General features: G+C 43.3%; 1 protein-coding gene across 2 annotated transcripts in view; it reads left to right on the top strand.

Annotated features, from left to right (window-relative positions):
• Window positions 1-6,565: 6,565 nt before the first annotated feature.
• Window positions 6,566-15,852, top strand: part of LOC140727304 (uncharacterized) — a 36,328-nt gene continuing 27,041 nt past the window's right edge. The window contains exons 1-3 of one of the 2 annotated variants that reach the window (XM_073044566.1): window positions 6,566-6,874; window positions 8,969-9,102; window positions 9,207-9,548. In XM_073044566.1, the coding sequence (XP_072900667.1) occupies window positions 9,048-9,102; window positions 9,207-9,548 (397 nt within the window). In that variant the 5' untranslated portion in view covers window positions 6,566-6,874; window positions 8,969-9,047. Of the gene's footprint in view, window positions 6,875-8,801; window positions 9,103-9,206; window positions 9,549-15,852 lie in introns of those variants that run through there. The other variant, XM_073044565.1, reaches the window with a different exon arrangement.

Genomic DNA, 15,852 nt, shown 5'->3' with positions numbered 1-15,852 from the left:
TACTTCTTCATCCAGGTCATTTATAAAAATCCCAAAGAGAAGGGGTCCCAGAACAGACCCCTGCAGAACACCACTGGTCACCGATTTCCATGCAGAAAATAAATCATATACAACCACCCTTTGCCTTCGGTGGGCAAGCCAATTCTGGAATTCCAAACAAAGTCTTCATGGATCCCATGCCTCCTTACTTTCTGAAGGAGTCTTGCATGGGAAACCTTATCAAATGCTTTACTGAAATCCAAATACAGTACATCCACTGTTCTACCTTCATCAATGTGTTTTGTTACTTCCTCAAAGAATTCAATCAGGCTCAAAAAGCATGACCTGCTCTTGACAAAGCCACGTTGACTATCCCTAATCAGATTATGTCTCTCCAAATGCTCATAAATCCTGCTCTCAGGATCTTCTCCAACAACTTGCTCACCACTGAAGTCAGACTCTTTATAATATCCTGGGCCATCTCTGCTCCCGTTCTTGAACAAGGGAATGGCATTTGCAACCCTCCAATCCTCTGGTACTTCTCCTGTCTCTATTGATGATGCAAAGATCATCACTCACTGACATCTTCAATCTCTCACTGCTGCAGTTGAAGGTATCCACCTGCTGCAAAAGGGCGACAATTATACCAGTGCCCAAGAAGAGTAGGGTGATCTGCCTTGATGACTATCGCTCAGTGGCACTCACATCTACTCTGAAGAGCTTTGAAAGGTTGGTGTCATAAGGTGGGTGTTGGGAGCGGACCCAAAAGCAAGACACAGACACTGAACTACCAGGAACAGGACCAGGCATGAGAAAAAAGCAAGGAAAGTGGGGAAGAAAGAACGCTGGACATAACACAGGCCCTGGGCAAGACAAAGATTCCGGGCCTGGCCTAGGACTTGACTAGGATAGCGGAACCAGGACATGGAACTGGGAACTAGGAGCCTGGACTAGGACTCTGAGCCAGAGACTGGACAAGGACCCAAAAGCTGGGTCTTGACTCGGGCTCGGACTCCAGAACTAGGTGAGGACAAGGTGTGGCTACAGGACAAGGAGAGGCAACAGGACTGGACTTGAAACTCATGGACAGGACAATGGAACCCCAGCACAGGACGAGTGAACCCCAGCACAGGACGAGTGAACCCCAGCACCAGGCTGGGCAAGGTACTCCTGTGCTGGGCGAGGCACGTGGACAAGACGAGAACACAAAGCCAAGGCTTGGACAGGACAAGGTTCTTGGACGTGGCTAGGACTGGACAAGACCCTGAAGCCTTGACTTGGTCGAGGAAGAGACAGGAACTGGAACACAGAGCCGGGACCCCTCCTTGGGTACAGGACATAGGGCCGGGGCTCATACACAGAATGCAGAATACGACAAGACGGTTCCTAACACAAGGTAGCAGCAGACAGCTGGACCTACCTAGTGAAGGTGTGGACACAGACAGTTCCCAACACTAGGTAGCAACAAATGGCTGGACCTACCTAGCGAAGGCGAGGACACAAAAATGGTTCCCAACACTAGGTAGTGGCAAACAGCCAGACCTAACTAGCAAAGGCATGGACACAGACAGTTCAAAACAATGAAAGACAGTTCCTTATCTTGCTCCAGTGGTTGAACTTGACAGCGGTGAAGGCAAGGCTCCAGGCCAGGCCAGGTGAGGTGAGGCAAGGCTCCAAGAGGAAGATGAAGAGAAGGGATACAGACAGGGGGTTTGGACAGGAACAATCCAACAGCCAGAGGCTGAATCCTGAAGCTATTTATGAAGCCAGCTCAACCAAGAATCAGCTGCCTCAACAGAAACTGGGGAAAACCAGAAAACCTGGATTAAGGAACATGGACCGGACCATGAACCAGAATGCGGATCTCATGGACCGGACCATGACAGCTGGTCATGGTTGGAATCAAATCCTGCTTAATCAAGGACTTGGAACTGCTGCAATTTTCCTATCACCACAATAAGTCTATAGTGAATACAACTCACTGGCTCTCCACTTGGCCTTGTATCACCTGGACAATAGTCATACCTACTTCAGGTTGCTATTTATTGATTACAGCTCAGCGTTCAACATGATCATACCCTCAGTTCTAATCAACAAGCTCCAAATCCTTGGCCTCTGCACTTCCCTTTGCAACTGGATCCACGACTTCCTCTTCGAGAGACTACAGTCTGTGTGGATTGGAATTAACATCTCCTCCTCACTAATAATCAAAACTGGCACACTCTGTGATATGTGCTTATTCCACTGCTCTACTCTCTCTACACACAATTGTGTGGATAGGCACAGCTCGAACACCATCTATTGTTAGCAGAACTTCAGATGGTGATGAGAAGGCATACAGGAGAGAGGTAGATCCGTTGGTTGAGTGGTTCTGCAACAACAACCTTGCGCTCAACATCAGTAAGACCAAAGAATTGAGTATGGACTTCAGGAAGGGGAAGTCAAGGGAACACACACCAATGATGGATCAGCAGAAGAGAGGATAAAGAGTTTCAAGTTCCTGGGTGTCATCATCTCTGAAGACCTATCCTGGGTTAAATATATTGATGCAATTACAAAGAATGCATGACAGCAGCTACCGTGGAAAACATTCTAACTGGTTTCATCACCACCTCATATGGAGAGGCCACTGCACAAGATCAGATAAAGCTGCAGAAAGTTGTAAACTGAACAAGCTCCATCATGCTCAACATTTCGGGAACAGCTTCCTCCCTCCACTGTCAAATTTCAGAATTGACAATGAATCCATGCACACTATGCATTACTTTTCCTCTCTTTTTGCACTACTTATTTAAATATATATAATTCTTTCTGTATTTTTTAATTATGTATTGCAATGTACTGCTGCCACAAGACAACAAATCTCATGATGTACATATATTAGAGACATTAAACCTGATTCTGATTCTGATTAGGGGTAGTCAACATTGCTGTGTGCATAGTTGATCATATCTAACCAATCTTACAGAGTCTTTTGAAGAGGTTACCAGGAACATTGATGAAGAAAAGGCAGTGTACAGTATGTTGTTCATATTCCCTTTAACACCATGTTTGATGAAGCCCATCATAGGAGGCTAATCAAGAAGATTGAGATGCAAAGGGCCTGCTGCAACTTGGCTGGTTGGATTAAGAACTGGCTTGCTCAGAAGACAGAGGGTAGTGATTAAAGGGATTTATCCGAGCTGAAGGTCAGTAAGTAGTAGTGTTCCACAGGGATCTGTGCTGGGAACTCTGCTGTTTGTGACGTATAAAAATGACCTGGATGAAAACGTGGATGGGTGGGTTAGTAAATATGCAGATGATACCAAGATTGGTGGAGTTATAGATAGTGTAGAAGATTGGCTAGAATACAGCACGATACAGATCAGTTGTAGATTGAGATAGAGATATGGCAGATGGAACTTAACCCAGATAAATGTGAGGTGTTGCACCTTGATATGGCAAATGCAGGGAGACAGTACACTAACAAGGGCAAGGTCCTTAATAGTGACCTAATAATGCTGAACAGAGAGATCTTGGGATCCAAGTTCATAGCTCCTTGAAAGTGGCTACACAGGTCACTAAAGTGCTTAACAAGACTTGTAGAATGCTTGTTTTTATTAATTGATGCATTGAGTTCAAAAGTCAAGAAGTTTTGTTACAACTATATAAAACTCCCATTAGGCTACATCTGGAATATTGCACACACTTCTGCTCACTCCACTGTAGAAAGGATGTTGAGGCCTTGGAGAGGGCGCAGAAGAGGTTTACCAGGATGCTGCCTGGTTTAGAGGGCACGTGCTATTATGAAAAGCTGAAAAACATGGGTTGTCTTCTCTGGAGCGCTGGAGGCTAAGGGGAGATCTGATAGAGGTTTATTAGATTATGAGTGGCATAGATAGAGTAGACAGGGAATATCTGTTTCCCAGGGTTGAAACGTCTAAAACTAGAGGGAATGCATTGAAGGGGAAAGTGGGTAGGTTCAAGGGGGATGTGATGGCAAATACTCAGAGATTTGTGGATGCCTGGTAATGTGCTGCCTGGCATGGTGTAGAAGCAAATATATCAGAGACTTTTAAGAGGTGTTTGGATGGGCATATGGATGTAAGGAAGATGGAGGTGATGGAGTAAAAGGATAGGTAAATAGGGGTATAGATTAGAAAGGATTAAAAGACAATGATTAGCAAATGATCAATTACCTTATAGGTACCTTATGTTGGTTGCTGTACAGCCAAAAAGGGAACCTTACCCAGCAACAAATGATGTACCAGACAACACACACAAAATGCTGGTGGAACACAGCAGGCCAGGCAGCATCTATAGGAAGAAGCACTGTCGACGTTTCGGGCCGAGACCCTTTGTCAGGACACATGATGACAGATGAGTTAGGACAGATGAGTCCTGACGAAGGGTTTCGGCCCAAAACATCGACAGTGCTTCTTCCTATAGATGCCGTCTGGCCTGCTGCGTTCCATCAGCATTTTGTGTGTGTTGTTGGAATTTCCAGCATCTGCAGATTTCCTAATGATGTACCAGATATTGTTCCCTAATAGCGTTAGACATAGGTCTAAATAAAGAATTATCTGGTCGCACAAAGTATTTTTGAGGTATAACATAACTAAATAGGAGAAGGACAGCATGGGGGGGGGGGGTAGAATGTTGGAGAGTAGAAGCAGGTGTCAACATAAGGAACTGAGATTGTATCCATGCTGGTCTTGGCAGAAATAATTATAACTAAGCAATAATGATTTTACATCTAATTGTATCTTACCATGTGATCGAAACTATTCTAAAACTGTATTAACTCGTGTAATTATAATATTTCCTGTAATGATTGCTGTTATAAATTGTGTGGAATTATGTTCGGGGGTGGGAAGTGTCGGACTGTCTCTTTGGGAGATCAGTCTGTAACTTCCTCCTTAGCATGCTATGAATACAAAGTGAAGTTTGACGAAGTATCGCTTGTTTTATGGTTTTATTGAATTTGTGGTACCTTGCGTTATTGCATCGGGTCGATCCGCCTTTGACAGAGGGACATCAATATTGTGTAGGTAGGGGGAGATTAGTGTTTGGGTATTTTTGATTTGATTTTTAGCTGGTTTGGCACAACATTGAGGGCCAAATATTCTGTTCCTGTGCTGCACTGTTCTATGTTCTAGAACTCTGGTGAAGTTTAATCTGGACTGTTGTGTGCAGTTCCGGTCACCTACTTACAGGAAAGATATCAATAAGATTGAAAGAGCATGGAGAAAATTCACAAGGATATCACTGTGACTTGACAATCTGAGTTATAGGAAAAGGTTGAATACATTAGGACAGGGGTGTCAAACTCATTTTAGGTCACGGGCCGGATTGAGCAAAATGCAGCTTCATGCGGGCCGGATCAGTCGGACACGTGCGAACGCAGCTTTCGTTGCCTCCGTTTTTTCAGCCTGCTCTCATGTGTCTCAGTCTCTGCTATAACTACAAAGTGTTTCACTTTACAAATTCCATTTCTTATGAAGAAGACTGCCGAGCAAGACTGCCGAATAAACACTAAAAACCCTGAAAACCTGGTACCTGAATAAACTCAGCATTAGCCATATCATACGCCATAGGCGCTTCGATTACTGGGGCCAGCTTTAATAGTAATTAGATATTATCTCGCGGGCCAAAGATAATTCCACCACGGGCCGGATTTGGCCCGCGGGCCTTGAGTTTGACATATATGCATTAGGATTTTATTTCCTGGAGCAAAAGAGTATGAGGGGAGATTGGATACAGGTATACAGAATTATGTGGGGTATAGATAGGCTTTTTCTACTAAGGTTGGATGAAATTATAACTAGAGGTTATGGGTTAAGGGTGAAAAATCGAATGCTTAAAGGGAATGGTGGGGGAGTTGGGGTGTCACTTTGCTGCTGCTTGTGCGTGGGGGGGGGAGCTGGGGAGCTTTGGGGTTCTACCGTTTAACTGTCGTTCATTCTTTAGGGTACTCCTCTGTTTTCATGGATGTTTGCGAAGAAAAATAATTTCAGAATGTATATTGTATACATTTCTCTGACATTAAGTGTACCTATTGAACCTTTCGAACATGAGGGGGAGTTTTTTCACTGAGAGGGTGATGTGAGTGTGGAATGAAAGTGAAAGTGATGGACAAGGATTTAATTGCAGCACCTCAGAGAAGTTTGGATAAGTGCATGATGGGAGGGTTAGGATTCTGATGCAGGTAGATGGGACTGGGCAAAAGAAAAGTTTGGCATGTGCCCGATAGGCTGAAGAGCATGTTTTTTTGGTCTCTATGACTCTAAATGACCCCTGTCGGGAATCCATGACAGGATCATTTATGTTGAAATCTTTAAAATGTCTGTGTGAAGATACCAAACTTGTATAAGTATCCCACTATTCTCCACCAACATGCTACGAGGTCCTCAGGGTGCCCCAGAAAGGGGAAGCTCATCCAAGAGAAACTTAGTTGATTATGCAGGTAAACGAGGGAACTGCTCAAAGTGTCTCTTGCAGATCTTGACCTCTCCTGTTACCTCTGTGCCCTGGCTTGTGCGTTTTCCGTCCTCGCCCTTTAAAGCTCCGTTGCTTAAGTCAACTCTGATAAGCGTTGATCTGATAACACTGAGTGCTGTGTTGCGACTTCTTGTCGAAGTTCAAAAGGTGAAACGTGTCTAGTGCAGTTCAACTGGTAACACTGTGCGTGAGACTTTTTCAATCAGATCATAGTTTCTGACTTAGACCTTGGAACAATTGGTCAGAAAAATCTGTAATCGTTTCATCGACAATTACAGTTATCTGCCGGGTTCCAATCCTTGGTACCAGGACTTCCTCCGTTCCACGACCGTGATAATCCGATCGTAGCTAATATTCTTATTCCAGATTGACAGTTTAATATCAGCGATTAAAGAGAACAATACATTGAGAAAGGGTAAGTTTTGGAATATGCATGTGTGGATGTTAGATATTTGAAATATAATTCCCTTTACATATATTGGTTTGCGTGATCCATTTTATGATTTTCATTTTATAATGCACAGAATTTACACATTTCTCACTCGGAAATGTCAAATACCCAGACTTCGTAATTGCATTAAATTTGCCTGAATGATAGAATATATCGTTAGGCAATTGAACCTGTTTTCCGTTTTCATCGGTAGCCATTATTACTATGCCATTGCATCTTTAACGGAATCAAATGGGTTAATCATGTTCAAATTACTGAAATAAATTCGAGCGACTGAATTTATGTAGCGTTCTTATGTGTACTGTATTTCTTCTTCGGAAGCGGCAAATGAACAGACTCTGGTTCACAATTACCTTTGTCTTTTCATAGTGGGAATTGCTCATCAGAACTTTGCACGCTGCTCCTTTCTTGTATATCTGTGGCCACATTAGGGTTTGTTCGGTAATTCGTTTACTCTCGTGTCATGCAATAGAGCTGATTAATCCTACGTCTGCTAGTTCAGATGCAAAGATTATGGTAAGTGTACAGAACATATTGTGAATTAATTCTAATGCATCGGCCGTTCAAGAAACTGGATAAGTTAGTAATTTTAGTTATTTATCAGCCGGTCCGCTATTTTCACACCCTGTTTTCCCATGGATTGTTTGGGTTCGCACTTCTAGAGTTACCTAACAATTACGAGATGGGAAGCTGTCAGTCAATATTCGAAATTAATACAGAAGAGACAGTTGCGTTGAATCCAACTGGACTCATCTTGAACTGGAACTGTGGTGTTTTTTAAGTAAATACTGGAAATACTCAATAGGTCTGTGGAGAGAGAAACAAAGAACTTTTCATGTCGATGACCCTCCGGCAGAAAGGAGCTGAGATCAAGTTATTAAGCTGAAATATTGGATCTGTTTCTCCCACATGCTGAGTATTCCCTCATTTATTTTTGCTCTCCACTATCTGCGCAATGCTTTTACATTTCAATTCCAGTTTCCAGTTGGTGCCCAGTTACTTCTTAAATTGGTGCTTCTCAAATTGACGCAGTACTTTTTTAAATTCCCGACGGCTCAAATTAACATATGTATCAAATGCAAACTCTTAAATTAATTTCTGATCATTTTCGGATCATTTCCGACGTTTTCTAATTGTCCTGCAGAGTCAGGTGGAGTTATATCTTCCTGCCTTCCGTCTGAGAAACAGAAATTGCAGTTAAACATTGTAAATACATCCTTAAGGATGATTTTCATTGTTGATGGTGATATGAATGAAGTATTTACAGCACATTGCATCTCCCAGTGGATCTAAGGGGAATAAGCCGCAGGCAATTCTAAAGGCGAACTCTTCTCTAGTTTTGAATATTCATGCTGCTTGACCTAACCAATAATTTTCTTTCTTTGCAGATGCTACCTGTTCTACTGAATGTTTCTCGCACTTTTCCCGTTTTTCTTCTATAACAACTCGTCTTGATTTTGAATAAGCATAAACTCCTAGAATTGAGTTTTTATTATTCTAATTCAGGTTGTTTTAAGGAAATCGCCGATTGCAATTTCGATTGCGGCATCATAAGAAATGTGATGTTCTTTCAGACAATACATACAAAATGCTGGAGGAACTTAGCAGGCCAGGCAACATCACTGGAAAAGTGTAAACAGTTGACATATCGGGTCGAGACCCTTCATCAGAACTCCTGTTTGTGATGTTCTTTCAGAATTCGCCACCCCAATTTTTAACCCCAGATGTGGAGGGACGAATTTAGAGATTCGGCTGCATTTCTACCGAGTCCCGACGCTCTGATGCAATTGTATTCCACTCACTGAATAAATCTAAATCCACTGGATATTATCTAGGCTTGCTTCCCCGTAGGAGCGATATTGTCTAGGCTTACACAAGTACACTGCAGATGCTGTGGTCAAATCAACACGTTAGTGTTGAATTGTCTAGATTTGCTTCCCCGTGCGAGCGATATTGCAATCTGATTGCCTTTCGTGCAATCGCTGGCTAAGCCTTTAATATTTCCCCTGCAGACTGACATTTAAGTTCCGTGATTCGCCCTTTCTTTTACCCGAGCAGAGGCGAGAATTAGTTGCTGATGCTACGGGACTGCACCAGCTGTATTGACGCGACGAACTGAGGGTACTGAGGCTCAACGATGGAGTGGTCTGGAAAGTCCAAGATGATGACATTCTGCAGTTGTTGGCTACAAGGTAAGCCATGGCCGATACACTGGTCACCTTTGTCTCTTTTTTTTTCCATACTCGGTTGGGGTATTAATCAGTTTTTTTTTAATCCTGTGCCCGGTTATTTACAGTTGTACTGCAAGTGGCAGTCATCGAAACGAGCGCTAACGTTTTAAACGGAACGGTCACTGGGAATATATTCTTGCCGGTAGTCACGGGCATTACTGAACAGATACAGACAGTGGAATGGAAGTATTCGAATGGGATAAGTTGGAGCAACGTCGGCAAGTTGATATTGGATGCAGGCAATTGGAGCACTTTTCTCTTCAACTATTCACACCGGGCTTCTTTGTACCCGAACGGCTCACTCTCGCTCAGAAATATGCAGATGAGTGATTCTGGAACGTATTCCTGCACTGTCACGGGTCAGAATGGAGAAGAGTTCATCCAGTCGACCGAAGTGAACGTGTTCAGTGAGTTTGTCGATATGTGCTGTTAGACTATTTAGATGGTTAATAAACATATCTGTTTCATTATTTTAATAAAATAAAGCTATTGGGGGGAAAATAAAATACTAAAGCGGATAATGCTGGAAATGCTCAGCTAGTTAATTAGTATTTGTGGAGCTAGAAACACAGTTTAACGCTTCAGATTGATGGCCTTTCATTAGAGAAGGGAATAATACACAAGTATTAATAAATTATCTCAATAAATTAGAGAGAGTGCAGAGACGATTTACTAGGATGTTACCTGGGTTTCAGCACTTAAGTTACAGAGAAAGGTTGAACAAGTTAGGTCTCTATTCATTGGAGCGTAGAAGGTTGAGGGGGGATTTGATCGAGGTATTTAAAATTTTGAGAGGGATAGATAGAGTTGACGTGAATAGGCTGTTTCCATTGAGAGTAGGGGAGATTCAAACGAGAGGACATGATTTGAGAGTTAGGGGGCAAAAGTTTAAGGGAAACACGAGGGGGTATTTCTTTACTTAGAGAGTGATAGCTGTGTGGAATGAGCTTCCTGTAGAAGTAGTAGAGGCCAGTTCAGTTGTGTCATTTAAGGTAAAATTGGATAGGTATATGGACAGGAAAGGAGTGGAGGGTTATGGGCTGAGTGCGGCTAGGTGGGACTAGGTGAGATTAAGAGTTCGGCACGGACTAGGAGGGCCGGAATGGCCTGTTTCCGTGCTGTGATTGTTATATGGATATATGGTTATTAGGGTCCAGAGCGTGGGCGGGTGGGTAGGGCAGCACGGTCTGTGTTAAGGTGGAAGCTAGGAAAAGCTGAACAATGATAGTGGTGCTGGGTTAAAGGTGGTGGTAAAGATTAGTGACAAACTGGAGGGGTATTGGGGAGTACACAAAATCAGGAAAACTAGTTAAATCTGAAATCAGAGATGCACAGTTGTAATCTGTGTTGTAACGCTTTCTTTTGCTGGGGGGGGGCGGACAGTTGTAAGAAGTATGCAAAGTACCAACACTTAAGCAAAGAGGCAAGAAGGTGACAGTAAACAATGTGAAGTTGTTCACTTCAGCGTGAAAAATAGACAAGCAATGTTTTAACCAGTGAGAAATTAGTCGGTCGCACACACAAAATGCTGGTGAAACGCAGCAGGCCAGGCAGCATTTATAGGGAGAAGTACAGTCGACGTTTCGGGTTGAGACCCTTCATCCTGACGGCCCGAAACGTCGACTGTGCTTCTTCCTATAGATGCTGCCTGGCCTGCTGCGTTTCACCAGCATTTTGTGTGTGTTGCTTGAATTTCCAGCATCTGCAGATTTCCTGGTGTTTGCCAGAAGTTAGTAGGTGTTGGTGCATAACGGGATCTGGACATGATGGCACATGAGCAGCAGAGAGAATCCCTGCTGTGCAGAAGGCACCTGGTAAACTGGTATTTGTTGCAAGGGCAATTGAATATAAAATTGCAAGAGCAAACACCAGGAAATCTGCAGATGCTGGAAATTCAAGCCACACACACAAAATGCTGGTGGAACACAGCAGGCCAGGACCTTCGTCCTGCCGAAGGGTCTCGGCCCGAAACGTCGACAGCGCTTCTCCCTATAGATGCTGACTGGCCTGCTGTGTCCCACCAGCATTTTGTGTGTGTTGTATAAAATTGCAAGAGCCTTGCTGCAGTTGTACAAACTGCATCTGTTTTGCTGGGACTTTAAGGCTCCACTGATGATAAAGGATATACCTGCTTTGGAATCAAAATAAAACTAGATTGAACACTGGGATGAACGGTTTCTTCCATAAGGAGAGGGAATACAAGATGTCAGGTGATAGGTGAAACCAGGTGAGGGGAAGGTAGGTGGCTGGGGGGAGGAGGAATGAATTAAGAAGTTGGGAGGGGATAAGTGGAAGAGCTAGGATCTCCCATTCAATTGGACTTCCCATTTCTGATCAATCATGTCTGTCCATGGCCTCCTCTGCTGCCACAATGAAGCCACTCTCAGGTAAGAGAGAGAACACCTCATATTCTGCCTGGGTAGTCTCCAAACCAATGGCATGAACATTGATTTCTCTAATTTCCAGTAATTTTTCCACCCTCCCCACTTCTCTCCTTCCCTTTCTTCATTCTGGTTCCCCATTTAATTACCCTTTCTCCTCTTCTCCCATCCCACCTGCCCATCACCACATCTGATTTCCCTCTTCCATGCTCCACTATCCTCTCCTATTAATTTCCTTCTTCTTTAGCCTGTAACCTCTTCCACCAATCATCTTCCAGCTTCTCATCCCTCTCACCCACCCACTTTTCCCCTCACCTGGTCTCACCTATCACCTGACAGCACGTAATCCTTCATCTCCCCCACCTTCTTATTCTGGCACATGCCCCTTTCCTTTCATGTCCTGAAACGCTGACTATTTATTCTGCCATATCTTCTGCCTGACCTCCTGGGTTCAACCAACATTTTTGTGTGTTGCTTAAGATTTTCGGCATCTGCAGAACCTCTTGAATTGATGGTTTGCCCAACAAGGACAGGCTGAGTAGGAAGGACCGCTATCCTGGAGCTTAGAAGAATGAAAGGTGTCCTCATTGAACTGGTGGCAGGATCAGGATAAATTCTGAGAGACTGTTTCCTTGGACCAGAGTCTAGAATTAAGGAGCATAGCCTCAGAATTTGTGCAACTTGCCTAAACGCTGTTAGACTGCACTGCAGCACCATGTGCAGTTCTGGTTGCTACAGTATAAGAAGGATGTGGTTGCTTTGGAGATAGCATGAAAGAAATTCACAAGGAAGCTGCCTAGGTCAAGAGGGCTTTAGCTATGTGGAACGATTTGATAGACTGGACCCATTTTCCTTGCAGAAATGATGTTGTGGAGATGATCTGATAGAGGAATAATTTGCAAGAGACATGGATAGGATAGATAGTCAAGGTATCTTCCCCACGGTAGTGGACAATATCAAGAGGACATAGCTTTAAGATGAGGGGAAGGGGTGTTAAAGAGAATTTGAAAGCAGGATCTCCCAGTGGCCACACATTTTAATTCCATTTCCCATTCCCATTCGGATATGTCTATCCATGAGATCCTCTACTTTCAAGATGAAGCCACACTCAGGTTGGAGGAACAGCACCTATATACCGTCTGGGTAGCCTCCAATCTGATGGCATGAACACTGACTTCTCTAACTTCCGTTAATGCCCCTCCTCCCCTTCTTACCCCATCCCTGATTTATTTATTTTCCCCCTCCCCCTTTTTTTCTCTCTCTGCCCCTCTCACAATCACTCCTTGCCTGTTCTCCATCTCCCTCTGGTGCTCCCTTCCCTCTTTCTTTCTCCCTAGGCCTCCCATCCCATGATCCTTTCCATTCTCCAGCTCTGTATCTCTTTTGCCAATCACCTTTCCGGCTCTTAGCTTCACCCTACCCCCTTCGTTCTTCTCTTATCAGTTTGCATTTCCCCCTCTCCCTCCTACTTTCAAATCTCTTGCTATCTTTTCTTTCAGTTAGTCCTGACAAAGGGTCTCGGCCCGAAATGCCGACAGCGCTTCTGCCTATAGATGCTGCCTGGCCTGCTGCGTTCCACCAGCATTTTGTGTGTGTTGGTTGAATTTCCAGCATCTGCAGATTTCCTCATGTTTGAGGAGGGCGTCTTTTTTGTTACTGCATGCAGATTTGGAAGGTGCTGACAGGGGAAGTGGTAGAATCACATATAATCCCTACAGTGATATTTAGGCAGGTAATTAAATATACAAGGCATCAAAGGATCCAAGCCTATTTTGGGCAAATGTGTTGACATGGAAAAATGTCAGCATTGACATGAAAACCACAGGGCTATTTCTGTGCTGTACAGTTCTATGCTGTGATAAGAGGTTAGCAATTTGGGTATGAGAAGTTATAAATCTTTACAATACCCTCTTCAAAGGTTGTGGAAGCTCAGAACATAAATCTATTCAAGACGTGAGACTGAAGAATTTCTGGATGGTAATGGAATCAGGCAAGATGGGAAGTGGGCTGAACATGGGATGATATATGTGATCAGCCATGATTTTAATGAGCAGCAGAGGAAACTCCTGATGTCACAGAGAATATTCATTTTATTTCTTCTGTATTCATGCAGGTTAACAGTAGACCCTCGTGGGAGCAGTGACATCAATAGTTAGAGCATGCCTTATGCACATTACCCTATGCTTTTGAACATCAAGCTTGTGCACATTGATTCGTCTATCAGTCTCAACAATTAATCCATTCTGAAATCATTATTTTAAATAATCTTTCCTCAACACACCTTAGCTTGTATTTCATATGTATTTCCTTTTCAAGTTGCTTTTTAGCAGACTATTTTTTCGGAGGGTCTCAGTGGAATCAATTGGCCAAGATGACACTCATAGTATTTTACTTTAGAATTCTTCTAGCATACAGTAATGTTCAGGTATATTCCAGGACCAGCATTATGACTGAAAGGGTTTATGCCAGATATGATCCCTATTCTCAGGCTGATCGGGAGCCTCCCTGACTCAGCACTGGGTCCTGCTGCAGGGTAGCACGTCACTTGCACTGACCAGTGTAGTCAGTACTTCGGTGTCACAACATGAATAATAAAAAGTGCTGATCTATGGGTAAAACATACCTTGTACTTCTCTTTTATGAAATTCCAAATAATAGTAAGTATAATCCAAAACACGCCTGGCCTGCTTGAATGACTCCCCTTGTGGCTGACCTGTGTGCTTTAACTGTTACATCTGATAGGATGAGTCCCTGGGAAATGGGTAGTGTAGCCCAGCGATGAGTCACACCCAGCTGCAAACTTGACTCATCTTCCTAACCGTATTTTTTCAGAGCTTTGCAAGTCTTCTCATTCACATTCCGCAGCCCGTCATGCAGAGTTTCTCCACTGTTCTGGAGCAGGTAGCAAAGATGTGGGAGAATAACTAATCATGCTCAACATATGACCATGTCCTAATTAGAACACAGAGAAAGGGCTTTCACACAATGTTGGGCTAAACTAATTAAGCTAAAGTTACCAAATTAAACTAATCTGTTCTTTTCTGCTCATGATCCATATCCCTCTTTTCTTTGCCTGTGCTATCACTCTGGGCAGCATTTTCTAGCAACCCGCCACTCTGGGTAACAATAAACTTTCCTGTGCATAGAGTCATAGAGTACTCGAGCACAGAAACAGACTCTTTGGCATATCTAGTCCATGCTGAACTATTAATTTGCTGAGTCGTATCAGCCTACAATCTAGGTCGTAGGCCCTAGATCATTGCCCTTGATACCCCTCCCATCCATGTACCTATCCAAATTACTCTTAAATGTTGAAATCTAACTCACATCCGCCACTTCCACTGGCAGCTCATTCCACACTGTCACTACCCTCTGAGTGTAGAAGCTCCCCTTCATGTTCTCTTTAAACATTTCACCTTTCACCTTTAACCCATGACCTCAAATTCTAGTCTCACCCAACCGCACCCAAGCGTATCCAACCTGCTTTCAGTTACCCTATCTATACCCCTCAAAATGTTGCATACATTTGCTGTCATAATGTTGCTATCAAATCTTCTCTCATTTTTCTACACTCTAGGGAATAAAGTCCTAACCTATTCAACCTTTCCTTATTACTCAGGTCCTCAAGTCCTGGCAACAGTTTTCTAAATTTTCTCTGCACTCTTTCAATCTTATTGACGTCTTTCCTGGTAGTAGGTGACCAATACTGTACACAATACTCCAAATTAGGCCTAACCAATATCTTAATACAACTTCAACATAACATCCCATCTCCTGTACTCAACAATTTGATCTATGAAAGTCAACAGGCCAAAAGATTTCTTTATGACCCTATCTACCTGTCACACTATATTGAAAGAATTCTGGATCAGTATTCCCGGACCCCTTTGTTCCACCGCACTCCTCAGTGCCCTACCACCCACTGTGGTACCCTGGTCCTACCCTGGTTTTTCTTCCCAAATTACCTCACAATTGTCTAATTTAAATTCCATCTACCATTTTTCCCCAGCTTCCCTGGAAGAGTGCCTGATGATCATGCATCATCTCCAGTGATCATCCTATTTCTGGCCTCACTAGCACATGGCACGGATAGCAATCCTGAGATCACAATTCTTGATGTCCTATCATTTCACTTAGCACATAGCTCCTTGAAATCACTTTACAGGGCCTTATCACCCTTCCTACCTATGTCATTGATATTGAAGTGGACCACAACATCTGGCTGCTCACTGTCTCAATTAAGAATGTGACTATGAGCACATCTCATTTGAATTTTCGCACACTCACCTTAAAATGCATCTCTTGAAAATCTACATGAATAATATAATGC

The sequence above is a fragment of the Hemitrygon akajei genome, chromosome 5, assembly GCF_048418815.1.
Source record: "Hemitrygon akajei chromosome 5, sHemAka1.3, whole genome shotgun sequence".
Classification (NCBI taxonomy): domain Eukaryota; kingdom Metazoa; phylum Chordata; class Chondrichthyes; order Myliobatiformes; family Dasyatidae; genus Hemitrygon; species Hemitrygon akajei.
This window is presented reverse-complemented; position numbering and strand designations above follow the sequence as displayed.